The 19,417-nt window shown below is 48.6% G+C and overlaps 1 protein-coding gene across 1 annotated transcript in view; it reads right to left on the minus strand.

Moving 5' to 3' along the window:
- PRKAG2 (protein kinase AMP-activated non-catalytic subunit gamma 2) overlaps positions 1-19,417 on the minus strand; it is a 308,354-nt gene that overhangs the window by 48,274 nt on the left and 240,663 nt on the right. Inside the window, exon 6 of the mRNA XM_052638377.1 lies at positions 12,915-12,984. Within this exon, the coding sequence (XP_052494337.1) occupies positions 12,915-12,984 (70 nt within the window). The remainder of the gene's footprint in view (positions 1-12,914; positions 12,985-19,417) is intronic.

A 19,417-nucleotide genomic window follows, 5' to 3' on the forward strand; every position in this document is an offset into this window, starting at 1 on the left:
CGAGGCTGTAAGGATGCAAGTTCACTTCAGTCGTGTCTGACTCTTTGTGACCCCACGGACTGTAGCCTGCCAGGCTCCTCTGTCCATGGAATTTCCCAGGCAAGAATACTGGAGTGGGTTGCTGTTCCCTTCTTCAGGGGATCTTCCAACCCAGGGACTGAACCTGGGTCTCCTGCATTGCAGATTCTTTACCGTCTGAGCCACCAGGGAAGCCCCAAGGGTGTAGGATTAGAAGCACTTTAAAACAAAATTTACACATCGCCCAAACAGCACTAAAAAACCCCCCAAATTAAAAAAACTGACTGCTAATTTCCAATTCCTATTAATTTTAACTTAATGTAAGATCTTTCATTGTAATTTCACGAAGAAAAAGGACTATCAATAGGTCAGTCATTTTAACATCTGTCCTTTATACTTTATTCCACACTCGGAAATATAAGTTTACCATATTCATACAGTATCTTCTTTTTGTGTGTGTTAGTCGCTCAGTTGTGTCTGACTTTTTGCAACCTTATGGACTTCAGCCCACCAGGCTTCTCTGTCAATGGAATTCTCCAGACAAAAATACTGGAATGGATTGCCATTCTCTTCTCCAGAGGAACTTCCCAACCCAGGGATCAAACCCTGGTCTCCTACATCACAGGCAGATTCTTTACCGTTTGAGCTACAGGGAAGTCCTATCTTTTCTTTTTAGAACATCATTTAAAATAGTTGAGCAAGAAATAAGCAAAAATCATTTAAAATAGCTGAGCGAGAAATAAAGCAAAAACAATTTAAAATAGTTCAGCAAGAATAAGCAGAAAGGGAAATATTAAAGTTAAAAGTATATGGAAAAGAGTAAACTCTTGGGGACATTTCCCTAAAGTGCTTAGATACATGGATATCAACAAAGTCAAAGTTTAAACGTAATTTTATAGGACGTATAAAGGTAGCAGAATAAATGAAGTGTGTTAGTTTTTGTTCCTTTCCATGCTGTATTCGCTTGGCTTCGTGTGTGCTGGGGGCAAAAGGGTGCACTGAAGACAGAGATACAGATGCTCTTCCAGACAAGGGGACAAAGCGTTACTAAAAGTAGGAAAAGCGTATGTAAGTGAAGGCACCAAGTTTCCCGAATTAGTTAGTTGCAACAAATAAACAGTAATATAAACAAACATACAATACATAATAAAAGAAAATAAAATTTAAAGGTTAGTTGCAATAAATGCCTAAAGAATGTCACAAACAGACAAGGCTGTGACCTTGAAACGACTGATTCCCATCCACTTGAAAATTCTCAGAACTACATGGCTCAAACATCTACCACAGCCAACGTTTCTTCTTTCTCAGGAAACAGAGCCCAACTTCTGAGCTGAAGCAACAGTGAGGACCGAGGTTGGCGCGCAAGGGTCCAGCCCCCAGCAGCAGCCGGCCAGGAGATTAAGGAACCCCTTGATCACAGAGGTGATGCCACAAACCACCTGGGGCTGCCCCAGCCAGCTCCTGCAACCCGAAGGAGTTTCCTGCTTTCTCTAGCTTATTTCTTTAGGATTTTGTTAATGCAACATAGGTTGAGTTTTATCAGCTGCCATTACAGTATCTACTGAGATGAGCAGAGGTTTCTCTCCTTTTATCTGCTGACATTAATTCCTTGGTGGACTTCCTAATAAACTGCAATCTTGCATTTGTAGGACAAGACCTTGTTTGGTCACCACAGACTGCATGGCTCACTCTGCCGATGTTTTTGTGGGAGCTCTGCCCATACTTTAAATACCAGGGGAATCGTTTGTTTTCTTCTTTGTGTGCTACCGACCGGTTCTGATGTTCAGATCAAGCGAGCTCCACAGAAGGAGCATGGTCCCTGCTGTCCTTTCCTGAGCCCTAAAATAATTAAAGTGACTGTGGCCTTAGTGGTTCTTTGAGGCTTTTACAGAATTCACCCATCAACAGGCTGAACCCCAGGCCTCTTCTGCAGGGGCAGAGGAAGGGTGCTGCTGCTAAGTCGCTTCACTAGTGTCCGACTCTGTGCAACCCCACAGACGGCAGCCCACCAGGCTCCCCTGTCCCTGGGATTCTCCAGGTAAGAAAACTGGAGTGAGTTGCCATTTCCTTCTCCAATGCATGAAAGTGAAAAGTGAAAGTGAAGTCACTCAGTCGTGTCCGACTCTTAGTGACCCCATGGACCCCATGGACTGCAGCCCACCAGGCTCCTCTGTCCATAGGAACGGTAAGACCGTTTAATTACTGGAAACAAACAAAAAATCTTTCACAACCATACAGTTCACCCATTTGAAGAGTATAACTCAATTGATTACCTTTTAACTTCTTTTATGGTGATTGATGAAAGGGATAATCGATCAGGAAACTACAAACTGGTGAAACGTACTCAAAAGTGACTGAAAAGATTCTTGAATGTATTGATATAATTTGATATATTCAGATTTCTTTCAATGTGATTTTCTAAATCTCTACATTTATTATTAGTCCTTATTTCTAACACCGGGTATTTTCATTTTTTTTTTTTTCTTGAACAGACTTGACACAGGTTTACCCCATTTTATTGGTCTTTTCCCAAGAATTAAGCTTTAGCTTTTGTTGAGTAAGGCTATTTTTTGTATTCGATTTCATGGATTGTTGACATTTCGCTAGCATTTCTGGGTCGGGGAGGAGAAAGACATGAACATATTCAACAAACCACCTTGAACCACAATGTGGGACCCAGCGCAGTGAACCGGTCAGGTACGGCTCAGACAGGCTTGTCACCCTGTCCCGATCAGCGTGCTCTTCTGTTTGACATCTGGATTAGAATGCGGTTCGGACGCGCCTTGACATATTCCAGTTATCAGCGCTTCAACACGCCTGTAAACGTGTGCGCGTCTCTGGGGTTTAGCGACACAATGGGTCCTTTGGCCGCCTCTAACACAGCACAGCATCCTTCTACAGCACGCAGGAGTGCTGCCCAGAGTCATGATGTCACCCCAAAGCCGAGAAGTGATTTGCAGAGTCAGGCAGGGAGGACAAACGGTTCCCTGCTGAGCCCACAGGCCTGGGTACATCAGTACGACGTGTACGTCAGTACGTCAGATACATCAGTCCGTATGTTTGTACGTCAGGCACGTCAATACGTCCGGTATGTCAGTACGTCAGGTATTGACGTACCGATGGTACGTACGTCAGTACGTCAGTACGTCAGGCACGTCAGTATGTCAGGTACGTTGGTACGTCAGAGAGCACGTGCCTCTCCTGCGGGGGCTACAGGAACTCCGGGTGGCGGCTGGAGTCTGTGTAGAAGAACGAACGGGGCACGCCTAGAGCAGATCTGTGCCAGAACTGCCATCACATTCTTCGGGAGGCTCCGCAAGTTCCTTCATCCCCTCCGCCTGGATCTCTTCGTTTGTAAAATGGGGAGGACACCATCTTTCCTGCAGAGTGATTCTGAGGGATGGGATAGGTCACAGGTGCTGCTGACTGGACGGTACTCATATGATTGTCACACGCAGAGACGTCTGACCCTGAAGCCATCGCTGGGCCAGCCGCAGTCACCGGATGAAGCACTGATGGTGGCCTGATTCTACCTTTTGGCTTGTTTGCCTTTCTGGTCCTTTCCAAGGGCATCACCATAGTATATTTGTGGAGACGATACAACAGGGAAGGTACCATTACATTCAGGTTATTTAATGCACGGATAATCCTATTTAGCTGAGTGCTATGACTACTTCCTGCTTCACAAAGAGAAACTGAAGATTGAAATAACTTGCCTAAGGTCTCACAGCTTTTAAGTTGAAGAAGTGGGACTCCAACCTGGGTCTGACTCATGCTCTTGATTACTTGGCACTAATTACACATGCAACTTAAAGGGGGAGGGGACAGGCCACATGCGTAAGCATCAAAGCTCAAGGAGTCATTGTGAAAGGAAGAGCCAAACGAAGTGACGTCTGTCTTGCTGAGATCTTACTGAAACAAGTACACATTCCACAATACGTGGTCTATGAAACACAATCTACTGGTAGCAACTTGATGCATTCGAACTGTGGTGTTGGAGAAGACTCTTGAGAGTCCCTTGGAAAGCAAGGAGATCAAACCAATCAATACGAAAGGAAATCAACCCTGACTATTCATTAGAAGGACTGATGCTGAAGCTCCAATGCTTTGTCCATCTGATGCAAAGAGCTGACTCATTAGAAAAGACCCTGAAGCTGGGAAAGATTGAGAGCAGGAGGAGAAGGGGATGACAGAGGATGAGTTGGTTGGATGGCATCACCAACTTGATGGACAAGCTCCACCAAGTTTGAACAAGCTCTGGGAGATAGTGAAGGACTGGGAAGCCTAGCGTGCTGCAGTCCATGAGGTTTCAAAGAGTCGGACACAACTGAGAAACTGAACAACAACTTACAAAAAAACAAATGACCAAAGTATAACCTAAAATAACATGAATGAGGTACTACAAAGTTCAGAACCTCAGTGATGTGACGTAAATTCAGATACACAGGAAACAGCTTTAACTGGGACAGAGAGAGCAAGTGAAAAGATTTAAGATGTGACTAAAATTTGACCAAAACTTTCCCAAATAGATGCTAAAGCTGAAACTCCAGTACTTTGGCCACCGCATGCGAAGAGTTGACTCACTGGAAAAGACTGATGCTGGGAGGGATTGGGGGCAGGAGGAGAAGGGGACAACAGAGGATGAGATGGTTGGATGGCATCACTGACTCGATGGACGTGAGTTTAAGTGAACTCCGGGAGTTGGTGATGGACAGGGAGGCCTGGCGTGCTGCAATTCATGGGGTTGCAGAGTCAGACACGACTGAGCGACTGAACTGCACTGAACCAAAGGACTTTCTCCTTTGAGCATCTGAGTGAAGCTGGACTTCTCCCCTAACATCAGCACAAGTGCAGTCACAGCCACAAAAGAAAGATCTAAGAGACTTTCTCCTGGGACACCAGCTTATGTGAGTAAGTCATCACGTTTCCATGACTGCCTCTGAAGCTGTTCCGGACAGAGTCCACCCTGATCTCGTTCAGGAGCGGGAGTCTCGGCACACCTGGGAGGTACACCCAGGTCATCTCACCTCAGCCTTGTCACTGCTCTTAGATTAGCACACATCAACTTGGCAAGGGGGCTTCCTCACTGCCTTTAATAGAAATGCCTTTATATCCGCGTAAGAAATAACATTAACCACTGAAGTACACTGAGCCCACGTGCCAGAGTAAAAGTTAAAGCTCCCAAAACTATGAGTTCACGTATGTGACAACTATTTACTGAAACGAGGTCTTGTTTATCATGGTATCTCTGAGACCTGGCAAATAGCAAGTTTTCAGCCCTGTCCTCACAGGGCTTACAACGGCAAGGAAACGTGAACAAACACATTTCTCCTGAACAGCCCCGTCAACCAGGTGGGGTCATGACATAAGGTGTGAAGGCTGGTCTGGGGATTCTGGAAAGTTGCTCTTCCTGAGGGAGTGACATTTAGGCTGAGACCTGAAGAAAGCCAGCGGGTGGCTCAGAGGACAGGGAAGAACCATCCAGGGAGTGGGGACAGCCCACCTGAAGTCCAGAAGGCGCAGAGAACAAAGCTGAGGAACGTGCAGGAGGCCTGGAGAAGGGTGGTGTGAGGTGCGGCAGGCAGAATGGAAGGGCAGAGAACACCGGGAGAAGACTGGAGTCCTGCCTAAAGGCAGAGGAAGCCGGAGAAGGCTTTTAAGCGTGGAAATGATGCCATCAGACACATGTTTTCAGAAAGTATTGCTAACTGCAGCATGTGGAGTTGACTGAAGGGGGCCAGAGTGGATGCTGGGTGATCAGGCTGTTTAACAGTCAGCAGAGAGGTGACGATGGCCAAGTGACATACGGGAGGGATTCAAGAGGTGACGGGGAGAGGACAGACCGCTTGGATGTGGGGGTGAGAGAGGCAGGGCTCAACATCATTCTTGTTAAAATACAAAGCAAAAAACCAGGGGGACACGGTGCCCATTTACTGAATCAGGCTGGAGGAGAAAACAGAAGAGGGGAGCGGGAGGATGGGTGAGAGAGGTGCTGGTGCCTCAGGTGGAGACATCCAATAGGCAACCGGATACTCAGAAGAGATGTGGCTGGAGATAACTGCGGAAGCGTCATCGGTTATTAAAGCATCCTGTAATTAAATACACGGGATTAGAACACTGGGCAACAGGCAGGGGGTAATTACAGCCCTGGGAGTGAGTAGGACTGTCTAGGGGAGAGGACAGGAGGAGAAGACAAGGGGGGTTTGGGGCAGAGCCGGGTCCCGTATCTAATGTCTGCGTGAGTCAGACCTCACTCCACCTGCTACTACAAAACAGAACAGAACCAAAAAAGGAAAAAGAGGAGAACCACTGAGGAGACAGGGACGAGGAGTGCACCCGGAGTGTTCCGTGGGAGAAGGGGGCAGAGGTTGTCTCTGGGGACGGCTACTAAGAGCTCAAAATGAGAAGAGGACTAAGTGTCCGCTGGAGTTTGCAGAACGGAACCACAAAGGATCACCTTGGGGAGCTCGGGTGGAGAGGTGGAAAGGGGCTGAAGAAGGGATGGGAGGTGAGGGCGTGGAAAGTGGGTTTCTGGATAAGGGACTACGTCCTGTTGGGAATGCAGGCTGGCTCGGAGCCCGTGCAGTGAGCCTAACGACCATGTTTGAAACCTGGTGACCCCACCTTCTCAGATACATCCCCTGAGGTATCTTACTTAACCTCTCAACCCTCTTAATGTCCCCCTCTATAAAACAGGGATGATAAAAATATTTAACTCATAGAGTTGCTCTGAGGATTAGATGAGATCAACGTAAAAGATTTACAACAGTGTCTTAATATACTTAGTATACACCAGTTACTATAAACCAGAAAAAGGACACAAAGGTTCTTCCACTTTTCATTTCACAGGTAAGATGGAAAGTCCCCGGGGTCCTGGTATGACAACTTCACAAGGGTTCTTCCGCCCCCACTGCAGAGCTGTAGGATGGAGCCACCGGCCAGCGAGCACACGGTCTGACTCACCGCCTGGACTCCGGCCAGCTATTGGCTGGGGCTGCCAGGCGCCCACCACGGAGCAGACAGAGCCAGTCCTGAGAGGGAAGGTCATGGCGATCCTTTCATCCGGAGATGACTCAGCCCCACCTCGGCTCCTGTGACTCCTCGGTTACTTGTGAAGCCCAGTGGCCGGTCCTGCTTTCAGATCCCCAAACCCTGCTGTGAACTCCCCTCTTGTTTAAAGGATTGGGGGGGGGGGTCTTAACATTTCAGATAACAAAACCTCTGCTCTTCTACCTCATCAAATCTAAGATACCATCAAATGTGAAGTTATAGCCTGACTTCAGAGACTTTAAAATGTACACCTAAATCTATTAAATATGGCAAACTTTCAAATATGGGGCCAGCCAGGAAAGAAAATGTTTCACTGTGAATATTTCATACAGCTGTAACTATTTTTATAATCAAGACACAGTCACTCTCTTGTGGAAGGTAAGTTGCAGTCTCAGTAGGGAAGGGCAGAGTCTGGATGGCAGGTCATCAGAGCCTTCCAATACTACGAGGCGATTGGCCAGTGACCGAGCTGTGATCATCGGCCTGTCACCACCAGAGGTCAGCACCCTTCACACCAGTCAGCGAACCAAGTGGACACAGCCGAGCCTCCTGGTCGATCTGCTATCAAGGCTAAGTGATGAGGGGATATAAACGCACAGGAGGACGTTCTTCCTAAGAAAGAGCAGTGTTTCTCGTTATCCACAGGCGCCCCTCCCCTTTACTGTCCTACCCCCATGAAACTTGAATACTGCAAATACACTGTATATCCATTCAGGGGCCCTTTGGAGAGCCAGAAACCACTATGGTATCTAAGATTTTTCTGTCCCCCAACAAGAACCAATCTCGGCTCACATCACAGCAACATCCTCATCACAGCAACATCCTCCGTTGAGAATGAGCGAGTTTGACTGAATGTACATTTCTGGTTTCTGTAGAGTAGCTGCTGGTCGTTCTAGGTCATATTTTCAGGCTAGAAGGAAGAGCACATGTTTGCCAAGTGCTGGGCTTCATTCTACAGAGAAAACCCACAGCAGCGACAATAACAACAAGACAAACGACACCTGGAGAGACTAGGATCATCCAAGACCACAGCTGCCTCATTACAGAATGGGGCCTCAGGTTAGCAGACTCCTGACTGAAAAATAGTACTTTCCCTCTCGCTTTTACTTTCCCGTCCACTTCTTAACTAGTTTTCACCGTGCAGACTATGTTGATCAGTCTTGCTAGGAAAATGAGTTTGGAGGCAAGTCCTGAAAAGACTATCCTTTGAGGAATTCCTTGCAGGTGAAGAAAGAATAGCTCAGAGAGAGGACTGCGAAGGAAGCAGCAGACAGTAAGGGAACAGGGGAGAGGTGAGTGGACACAAGTGAGACGGTGGGACGAACCCACATGGTGAGCTACTCAAAGCCTGAAATAACTGGAGAGGCCGCGACAGCTGGAACGGTGAGAAGAGGGCGAGGAGATAACACAGATAGTTTCCAGGGGCTGTAACATTCTTGACACGGTGCCAGAATCATAGGTTTGTTAATCATGGATAATCTCAACCCTGAATATTCATTGGAAGGACTGCTGCTGAAGCTGAAGCTCCAATACTCTGGCCACCTGATTCGAAGAGCTGATTCATTGGAAAAGACCCCGAAGATGGGAAAGATTGAAGGCAGGAGGAGGAGATGACAGAGGATGGGATGGTTGGATGGCATCACCGACTCAACGGACATGAGTTTGGGCAAGCTCTGGGAGATGGTGAAGGACAGGGAAGCCTGGTGTGTTGCAGTCCATGGGGTCGCAAAGAGTTGGACACAACTGAGCCACTGAACAACGACATCATTTACTGGAGAAAGCATTCGAGGGCTGTGTTCAGGTGCTTATGGCGGTGCTTGGTCTTGTTAAATAAGTTCTAGACAGTTAACCTTGATAAAAACAAACAGGTATGACTGATGCAATAAAACATTTGAAAAGCGAACACATAATGTAACTGCTGAGCGCTAAGCACCGCTCTCAGCACTTTGCAGATCCTGAATCATCCCATCCTCCCATTGCTCCCATAAAGGAACCATAAACCCTGGGTGTAGTCACCAGAATACTGCTGAGCACCGACGGTGCACCACTGTGTCATGAGCTGGGAAGGGGAGGCGGGATTGTGGAGAAGTACAGAAGGGCTCTGGTTTTCCCTGGTGGCTCAGACAGCGAAGAATCCGCCTGCAATGCAGGAGACCTGGGTTCGATTTCCCTGGGCTGGGAATATCCCCTGGAGAAGCGAATGGCTACCCTCTCCAATACTCCTGCCTGGAGAATCCCATGGACAGAAGAGCCTGGTGGGTTATAGTCCATGGGGTTGCAAAGGGTTGGGACACAACTGAGTGACTAAGCACGCACGCACAGAAGGGCTCTGGGAGGGACTCTGAGAGGGTGAGACCTGGGCTGAGCTGTGATGGTGGCAGCATGAGACAGGATGTACACAGTGGTAACACTGGCAGCTGGAGGACATAGCAAGAGAAGGCCTCACCCTCCAAAGGATGCAAACCCTGAGTCACTGGGACCGAGAGGAGTCACAGAACAGGGGGCTGGCCAACTCTGCTGGTGGGCCCAACCTGGCCTCTTTCTGTAAACAAAGTTTGGCTGGAACGCCAGCCCTGCCAGTGGGACCGCGTTGCTGCTCTGCGGTGGTCCAGGCGGGCTGAGGAGTTGTGACCAAGACGGAGACCATCTAGTTTTTGACAGAACGAGATTGCTGAGGCTGGTTCTACGGCCTGATGACTCCATGTGTGAGGCAGCAACAGCTGCACTTGGGAGCTTGGCAGAAATGCAGACTCCCAGGCCCACCCCCTACTCCCTGAAGCAGAGAACTCGAATCTGCCTTCTGATAAGCTCTCTCATGCACAGAAAGCAAGCTCTCTAGTCTCTCGTGTGCATGGCTGGGAAGAGGCGGGGAGGCTGCAGATGAAAAGTCTGCGTGTATTCTATATATAGACACAGAAAAGTGGTAAAGATTTTTCCTGTAAAGGAATGGTGCTGTCAATTCATGCTCTGGAAAGGTCCCTCTGTCAGGGCATGAGAGTAAGAAATGGGTGGGCAGCTGGGGTCAGAACCCAGGCAAAGGAGGACCTGAACAACAACACAGGGGAGACTGAGGTCCAATTTGTTCTTTTTTCCCAGAAGCAAAGAATGTTTTAAGAGATGACTCCAGCTTCACTAATGCTGCCAATTTTGTTTCTAACAGAGTATCTGTTATAATCTATTAGGAAAGAGAAAAACACCTGGTAACAAAAACACTAGTAATCAAGTGTCTCGCTGTATCCCAAAAGTATCTCCATCTAAGCAAAGCCTCCAGATCACAATGCACGAAGGAGGACATTAGGTGAATAAGAAGGGAGCTGGAAGATGAAATGAGGATCTACTCAACAGCCATGTATTATGTAGGCTGCTAACAAGTCAGCTCACAGGATACTTAAAGGTGTGATGTCTGTTAGGACTCACTGTTCCCCCATATAAACGTAAGATTCTGCTTGATATCCAATTTTTCTGTATTTTGGATGAATAAGCAATCTGAAGTTCAAAAGAAACAAAGCAGCATTTGAGACTAGCACGCCAACACTATCCCTTCCAGCTTGGCTGACAGCTTCCAAGAAACTGCTATTTAACATTTTGCCTCCTTAAGAATCCAGAAAAGTTTGACAGGGTTATTTGTGGGGTTCAGCATGCTTTAAAGTAGTGACAGCAATATAGATAAAAGCAGATGGGTGAAAATGGGAAATTCCTTTCCTTAGATGCTTAGGTTTAACATTTTACATTCACTCCATTGGCAGAAACAATGCTGAAGAGAAAAGGCTTATATATCTGCTTTGCAAAATGTAACATAACTAATAAATCTCAAGTAAGGGAAAAAAACCTAACCTGTGTTGAGAAGAATCTCTAAGAAAGATTCATTGATAAAAACTTACAAAGTCCATGAGTTCAGTACAATAGTAAATGGTGCTGAAAATTAACAGGTACATTTACACAGTGCTTACTGTGGATTTACAGTGTACTAAATAGCATTATATGGACTATCTCATTTAATCATCAAAACACTCTGATATTAGCTCCTTATGAATGGGAAAACTAAGATACAGGGAAGTTAAGTAACTTGCCCAAGGTCACACAGCTTAGTAAGTTAAGATATGGATCTGAAGCTGGGCCTGTGCTCTTAACAATAACTATGTGGGGGTGTGTGTGTGCTCAGGTGATCAATCTCTTTGAGACCCCTATGGACTGCAGCACACCAGGCTCCTCTGTCTGTGGGATTATCTCAGCAAGAATACTGGAGTGGGTTGCCATTTCCTCCTCCAGAGGATCATCCCAACTCAGAGATTGAACCCAGATATCCTGTATTGGCAGGCAGGTTCTTTACCAGCGAACCACCTGGGAAGCCCCTAACTATAAGCACCTCTCTAATAGCATCTACTCTCCTTTCCTTTTGCCCCCATGTAAATTACAAAATGATGAAAACGTAATGGATTCCCAGTTACTAAAGTCAGGGACAAAGAAAACTCTTATGATTTCGACATTCAAAATCTTAATGGAAGGGGGGGGGGGGCCTTTGGACAATGCCCAAAATTGGACCTGCAATGCAATAAAACTGAGGAATACTGAGGTGGATTTGACTTAAGACACTGGACTATTTTTCAGTAAGACAGAATGAAAATTAAGTCCCAGTAAAATTCTGAAATGTATCATGTAACTGCTTGTTAATAGTAAATATGGCTGCAGACTTTTGATGATAATTACTATGAATACATTACCTTCTGGCTAACAGGACTGTGAAATGCCGGAACTCTAAAAGGTAAAAAAAAACGTAGGCCTAAAAAATTAGGCCCTGGCCTAATACTGTCGACTGAACGTTCTCATATTGGCTGAGCATGCTTATTTAAGTAATTGCCTGACTGTAAATGAACGGAAGTGTTAAAGTTGGCACAAGGCACAGCATCCACATGGCACATGCTTTGTTCCCAGAGCTTACTCTTGGAAAAAAAAGAGAAGTCACTAAATGAATAATGGAAGAACATAAGGCAGGGTGGAGGTCTTTTACATTCCTCAAATTGTCCAACATCCTATACAAAGTTCTTTTGCAACTCTGAGCTCATCATATTCCATTTTAAAAACTAATTTTACCAAAGAACAAGAGCATCCCCTTCAAATTTTCAGTTTCAAAATAAGATTCAGGTAAGAACTAACCATATTCCATGTTAAACATTCATTATTGCCAAAGGAAAAAAAAAATCCATCCCCTCACATTTTCACAGCTTCGAAATAACATCCAAGTAAGAAGAAGAAAGGGGAAAAGGGGCCAGGAAGATGAAAAAGTGAGAGAAAAGGCGACAGAAACGATGGAATGACAGGGTCACCTGAACTCAGACCCCATTCGCTGAGCCGCCTCCGGTTTTCCTATTGAACTTTCCCTATTAAGACAAGAAGACACACCCTGCTGGTGGTATTTTCACAAGTACAGATAGGGAAGCCGTGTGTGTTATTTAAAGGTACGGACCATACACATAATTTGGGGGCGACTTCCTCACGTACCGTGGCATTACAAACAATCACGACTGCATGTCACCTTGCTCTCAGCCGAGTCCAGCTCGTAAGGACAAAAGGACCGACCATCCGTGCCGAGGGCCGGGCTGCGGGCTCCCCTTGGAGCCAGCTCGATTACGCCTCCGAGAGGCACCGCGGCCGCCGCAGACGCGCTCCGTCGGCCCCGCGTCTCCCTCACTGGCCCCCGCCGCGGCTGGACGGGCGGTGGGCGGCGGGGACCCGCGGCCTCCGGGGCGGAGACCCGGCTGTCCTCGCGACCCGGGCTCTCTCGGCCCCCGGAGGAGGCGCGATCCAGCGCCAGGCGGTGGTGGGCGGGGGGGTTGGGGGGCACTCACCTTCTTCTTCCAACTCGAATTTCTCCAGCATGCCGGCTTCCGCGGGTCCCGGGGCCGCCGCCAGCGCCGCCTGAGGAGGAGGAGGACGACACGGATCAGCATGCGCTCGGCGGCGCTCGTCCCCGGCCGCGCGGGCGGGGGCGCGCGGGGGCGGAGGGCGGGGGTGCGGGGAGACTGGGGCGCGGCGGGGCCGCGGGGGGCCGCAGGGCCGCGGTACGGCGGCGGGGCCGCGGGGGGCGGGGCCGGAGCCGCAGAGGCGGGGCCCGGGGCTGGGCCCGGCCGCCGGGCCGCGGTACCGCGGAGGCGGGGCCGCAGGGGCGGGGCCGGGCCGTGAGGCCCGGACGCGGGGGCCGCAGGGCCGCGGTACGGCAGCGGGGGCGGGCCGCACGGGGCGGGGCCAAGGGCGGGGCCGGGCCGCGGTATGGCGGCGGGGCGCGGGGCGGGGCTGGGGTGCAAGGGGCGGGGCCGGAGCCGCGGGGGCTGGAGCCGCGGAGTCCGCAGCCTAGACCGCAGGGGCGGGGGCGGGGGCGGGGGCGAGGCAGGGGGCGGGGGTGGGACGCGGGGGGCCGCAGGACGGCGGTACTGCGGCGGGGGCGCGGGGGCGGGGCCGCGGGGGCGGGGCCTGGGCTGGCGGGAGTGGGTGGGTGGGTGGGGGCGGGGCCGGGGGTGGGCTCTGCTGCCCCGCCTGGCGCTCCGGCCTCGCTCGGCGCCGGATCGCCGCGAGGAGGCGGCCTCCCACGCGGCTGGCAGGACCGTGGTGGGTCGGTGGTGGCACGGCGCGGCCCAGCTCGCGGGGCCCGGCCGGGAACCGGCGGCGCGGCCCATTCCCCCCTCTCCGTTCCAGGCCGGCCGCGGCCTGACCTGCCGCCCCCGCATCCCGAGTGGAACGGCCTGCTCCGGCTCCCCGCCCCCTCCGGGCCCCGCGCTTTGGTACCGACCGGCGAGAGGGAACCGTGGGAAGAGGACCCCGGGGAGCCGGGGCTGGTCCGCGCCAGGGCGGCGGGGGCGTCCCCCTCCGGCCGCCGGGGCCGCCGACCCGCCTTTCGCGGAGGCCGGTCTTCTCATCCTCTGCCCGTCCTCTCCCCGCCTCGCTCACACCCGCTCATCTTCCCCCCGCCACCCACGGAAGCGCGTCCCCGCAGGTTTAACCTGTGCAGGTGTCTCGGCCGGCCGGGGGTGGGGCCCGAGGGGTGCGGAGCCAGGTAGAGGTGCGGCGGGCACGGCGACGTGCCCGGGAGAGGGGGATGGAGGCTGCAAGACCCCAGGGGAGACGGCATCGCAGACGGGGGCGGAGGGCGGTGTGAATGAGGGCGTGCTTGCTTGGTTTAAATTTTAGCCCGGCGTCCTGCATGCAGTCCGTGGGGTCGCGAGGAGTCGGAGACAACAAAAAAGCCCATCCCTTTTTCCCCTATTAAAATTTTTGTTCCCTGAAATACACGTATTGTAGATGCACTGTGTTGCTGACTTTTACCCGGCCGAGAAACTCTTGCTTCCTCTCTTCATAGCTCGTTCTCTTCTTTGGGGAGCCAGTGCCAAAAAGTACATACAATTCTAAATCTGGCTCTGGCCACTTCTCTTACCTGGATCTGGGTATCTGAGACTCTCCGATCGCCAGCTCAGGTTGGCAGTCGGCAAGGCCTGGCAGCCGAGAGCTTCCTGGAAGAGCAGGGTAGCCAGATAGGCGACAGGCACCCCTCTCCTGTGTTATAGGCAATGACTACCCCAGGTGCAGGGCCCTTAGCTCACTGCAGAGTGCAAGCACCGTGATAAAGAGATTAGCTCGCCCATGCTGATTAAGGCTCCACCCCCAGCCCCCCCAAGGAACTTGGTTCTGTCATTATTGCAAGCCTAGCCTGGAGGAGGAAGTACTCACATCTTTATGCCTTCTTTTTGCTCTGTCATCTCAGTTGGGCCAATTTAAGTCTTTTTTTTATTTGTGTGTTTTTTTTTTTTTTTTTGCCACACCCTGTAGCATGTGGGATCTTAGTTCCCTGACCAGGAATTGAACCTATACCCCCTGCATTGGAAGCATGATGTCTTAACCACTGGATCCCCCTATGTCCTACCAATCTCTTATTAGTCTTAATCTTTGCCTTAAAAAATGGCGGGGGGGGTGGGGGGGGAGAAAATAAAAATAATTTTGTATGAGGTGGTAAAAACCCTTCGCTGTGTCATGCGTTACAGCAAAAGACTGAATGCTTCCTCTCTAAGTTCAGAATAAGACAAGGATGTCTGCTTTCCCACTGCTCTTTTTCAACAGAATCGGAAGTTCCAGCCACTACAATAAGGCAAGAAAAAATAAAATACAAGTTGGAAAGGAAGAAATAAAACCATCCCTACTTGCAGATGATATCATTGTTGGCATAGAAAGTCCCAAGGAATCTACTAATTTAAAAACCTCCCACAAAACAGCCAAAACACCAAAACTGGAACTAAAAAGTTCAGCAAGGTTACAGGATACAAGATCAATACATAAGAGTCAGTCATATTTGTGTATGCTGACAATGAACATGGGGAAACTGGTATTAAAAATAATATTATTGGGACTTCCCTGGCGGCCCCGTAGCTAAGACTCTGCACTCCCAATGCAGGCAGAACTAGATCCCAGGTCAGGGAACTAGATCCCACAGGCCACAACTCAGAGTTCACATGTCACAACTAAACACTCCCCATGTTGCCACATTGGAGACTGAAGATCCCTTGTGCCACAGCTAGGACCCAGCACAGCCAAAAAATAAATATTAAAAGAAAAACCAACATTATTTACGATCACCACAAAGAAAATTAAATACTTAGGTATTCACTTGAGAGAACATGTCACAAGATCTGTATGCTGAAAATTACAATGTGTGGATGAAAGAATACTAAAATAAGTAGAGAGGTACTTCGTGTTCATGGATTGGAAAACTCAGCATAGTAAAGACATCATTTCTCCCTCCAGACCGATCTCTAGGTTGAATGCAATGCCCATCAAAATCCCAACCAGGTTTTTCATAGACAAGACAGGCTTCTAAAATTTACACGGAAAGGGAAAGCTAAAACAGGCCTGAAAAAGAAGAATGAAGTGGGAAGAGTCACTCTATGGATATTAAAGATTATTACAGGGTCTTCCCTAGTGGTCCAGTGGCTAAGACTCTTAGCTTCCAATCCAGGGGGTTCCAGGTTCAATCCCTGGTCAGGGAGCTAGGCCCTACATGCTGCAACTGAGTTTGCATGCCACAACTGAAGATCTCACATGCCACAGCAGAGATCAGAGAGCCCACGTGTGCAGCAAAGACCCGGTGCAGCCAAACAGATAAAGATAATTATTAGTACAAAAAATAAAGCTTACTACAGTGCTACAGTAATCAAGACTGTGTGGTTTTGGCAGGGAGATAGACACAATGATCAGTAGAAACAAGTAGAGAATCCAGAAATAGATCCACATAAATACTACAAATCGATGTATGATAAAGGTGCAAAGAAAATGATGCTGGACATCAACAGGCAAAAAACCCTAATGTAAGCCTCACACCTATACAAAAATGAGCTAAAATTGGATCAAGGACTTATAAATATGTAATACTATGAAACTTATAGAGAAAAAATAGGAGAAAGCCTTTGGGACCTATTGATAAACAAAGAGTTAGATCCGACATCAAAAGCATGAGCCGTAAAATAAAAAATTAATGAATTGGACCTCATTAAAGTTTAAAATGTTTGCCCTGTGACAGAGCCTGTTGAGAGGATAAAAAGACAAGCTACAGAGTGGGAGAAAAAGATTTGCAGACCACAAAGCCAACAAATGACTAGTATTTGGATTATGTAGAGAACTCTCAAAATTCAATAGCAGAAAAAGAAAACAGTCAGAACATGGGCAAAAGATACAGAGACATTTCACTGAAAAAGATGTATAGATGGCAAATAAGCACGTGAAAGTAAGGCCAGCACATTAGACATTAGTTCAGTTCAGTTCAGTTCAGTCGCTCAGCCGTGTCCGACTCTTTGCGACCCCATGAATCGCAGCACGCCACGCCTCCCTGTTTATCACCATCTCCCGGAGTTCACTCAGACTCACGTCCATCAAGTCCATGATGCCATCCAGCCATCTCATCCTCGATCGTCCCCTTCTCCTCCTGCCCCCAATCCCTCCCAGCATTATGGAAATGCTAATCAAAACCACAATACGCTATCACCTCACACCTGTTCAGTTCAGTTCAGTCGCTCAGTCGTGTCCCACTCTTTGCGACCCCATGAATCACAGCATGCCAGGCCTCCCTGTCCATCACCATCTTCCAGAGTTCACTCTGTTAGTGTATAGTATATATAGTGAGGTCGCTCAGTCATGTCCGACTCTTTGCGACCCCATGGACTGTAGCCTACCAGGCTCCTCTGTCCATGGGATTTTCCAGGCAATAGTCCCAGATTGCCATTTCCTTCACTAGGGGATCTTCCCAACCCAGGGATTGAACCCGGGTCTCCCACATTGTGGACAGACGCTTTACCGTCTGAGCCACCAGGGATGGTGGTCACACCGTATGTCAGTGAGGATTCAGAGAAACAGAATCTCTTCTTCGTTGCTGTGGGGATTCAAAATTATACCACTCTGGGAAACAATTTCTCAGTTCCTTAAGGAAATAACCTCCCAATGTCATATGATAGATATATCAATGGCATTCTTCGGCATTTATCCTGGGGGAAACAAAACATGTTTACACAAAAACCTATGTATGCATGTTCACAACAGCATCATTTGTCACAGCCAAAACTGAAAATAACAGATGTGATACAACGTTACATTTATACAGTGGAGTACTCAGTTCAGTTCAGTTGCTCAGTCGTGTCCGACTCTTTGCGACCCCATGAATTGCAGCACACCAGGCCTCCCTGTCCATCACCAACTCCCGGAGTTCACTTAAACTCACGTCCATCGAGTCGGTGATGCCATCCAGCCATCTCATCCTCGGTTGTCCCCTTCTCCTCCTGCCCCCAATCCCTCCCAGCATCAGACTCTTTTCCAATGAGTTAACTCTTCGCATGAGGTGGCCAAAGTACTGGAGTTTCAGCTTTAGCATCAGCCCTTCCAAAGAACACCCAGGACTGATCTCCTTTAGAATGGACTGGTTGGAGTACTACTTAGCAATAAAAAGCAATCAACTATTGATACATACAACCACTTGCATGAATGTCCAGGCAAGTATCTCAATGAAAAAAAGCCAGTCCTTTAAGGCTTCCCTGGTGGCTCAAATGGTAAAAGCATCTGCCTACAACGCAGGAGACCCAGGTTTGATCCCTGGGTCGGGAAGATCCTCTGGAGAAGGAAATGGCAACCCACTCCAGTACTCTTGCCTGGAAAATCCCACGGACGGAGGAGCGTGGTAGGCTACAGTACATGGGGTGGCAAAGAGTCGGACATGACTGAGAGACTTCACTTTCACTTTCAAAGGTTATATACTGTATGATTCCATTTGTATAATGTTCTTGAAATGACAAAATGACAGAAATGGAGAACAGATTAGTAAATGCTAGGGGTCAGGGGACAGGGATGGGGGTAGGGGAACAGAGGTACCTTGACCATAAAAGTGATGATAGAACTGTTCTGATTCTTAACTGTATCAAAGTCAATATCCTGCTTGCGATCAGTCAGTCAGTTCAGTTGCTCAGTCATGTCCGACTCTTTGCAACCCCATCGACTGCAGCATGCCAGGCCTCTCTGCCCATTACCAACTCCCGGAGTTTACTCAAACTCCTGTCCATTGAGTTGGTGATGCCATCCAGGCATCTCATCCTCTGTCGTCCCCTTCTCCTCCTGCCTCCAATATTTCCCAGCATCGGGTTTTTTTCAAGTGAGTCAGCTCTTTGCATCAGGTGGCCAAAGTATTAGAATTTCAGCTTCAACATCAGTCCTTCCAGTGAATATTCAGGACTGATTTCCTTAGGATGGACTGGTTGGATCTCCTTGCGGTCCAAGGGACTCTCAAGAGTCTTCTCCAACACCACAGTTCAAAAGCATCAATTCTTCGACGCTCAGCTTTGTTTATAGTCCAACTCTCACATCCATACATGACTACTGGAGAAACCATAGCCTTGACTAGACGGACCTTTGTTGCCAAGGTAATGTCTTTGCTTTTTAATATGCTGTCTAGGTTGGTCATAACTTTTCTTCCAAGGAGTGTCTTGTTATCTCATGGCTGCAGTCTTGTTATTCCATCTGCAGTGATTTTGGGGCCCCCCCAAAATAAAGTCTGCCACTGTTTCCACTGTTTCTCCATCTATTTGCCATGAAGTGATGGGACCGGATGCCATGATCTTTGTTTTTTGAATGTTGAGCTTTAAGCCAACTTTTTCACTCTCCTCTTTCACTTTCAAGAGGCTCTTTAGTTCTTCACTTCCTGCCATAAGTGTGGTGTTATCTGCATATCTGAGGTCTGCTTGTGATATCATACTGTATTTTCCCCCACAAGTCAAGCCAAGCTGATTTAATTGTGTGGAGGAAATGATAATTGGGGTTCATTTAGAAAAAA

Source organism: Budorcas taxicolor, chromosome 4, assembly GCF_023091745.1.
Source record: "Budorcas taxicolor isolate Tak-1 chromosome 4, Takin1.1, whole genome shotgun sequence".
In the NCBI taxonomy this organism is placed as follows: domain Eukaryota; kingdom Metazoa; phylum Chordata; class Mammalia; order Artiodactyla; family Bovidae; genus Budorcas; species Budorcas taxicolor.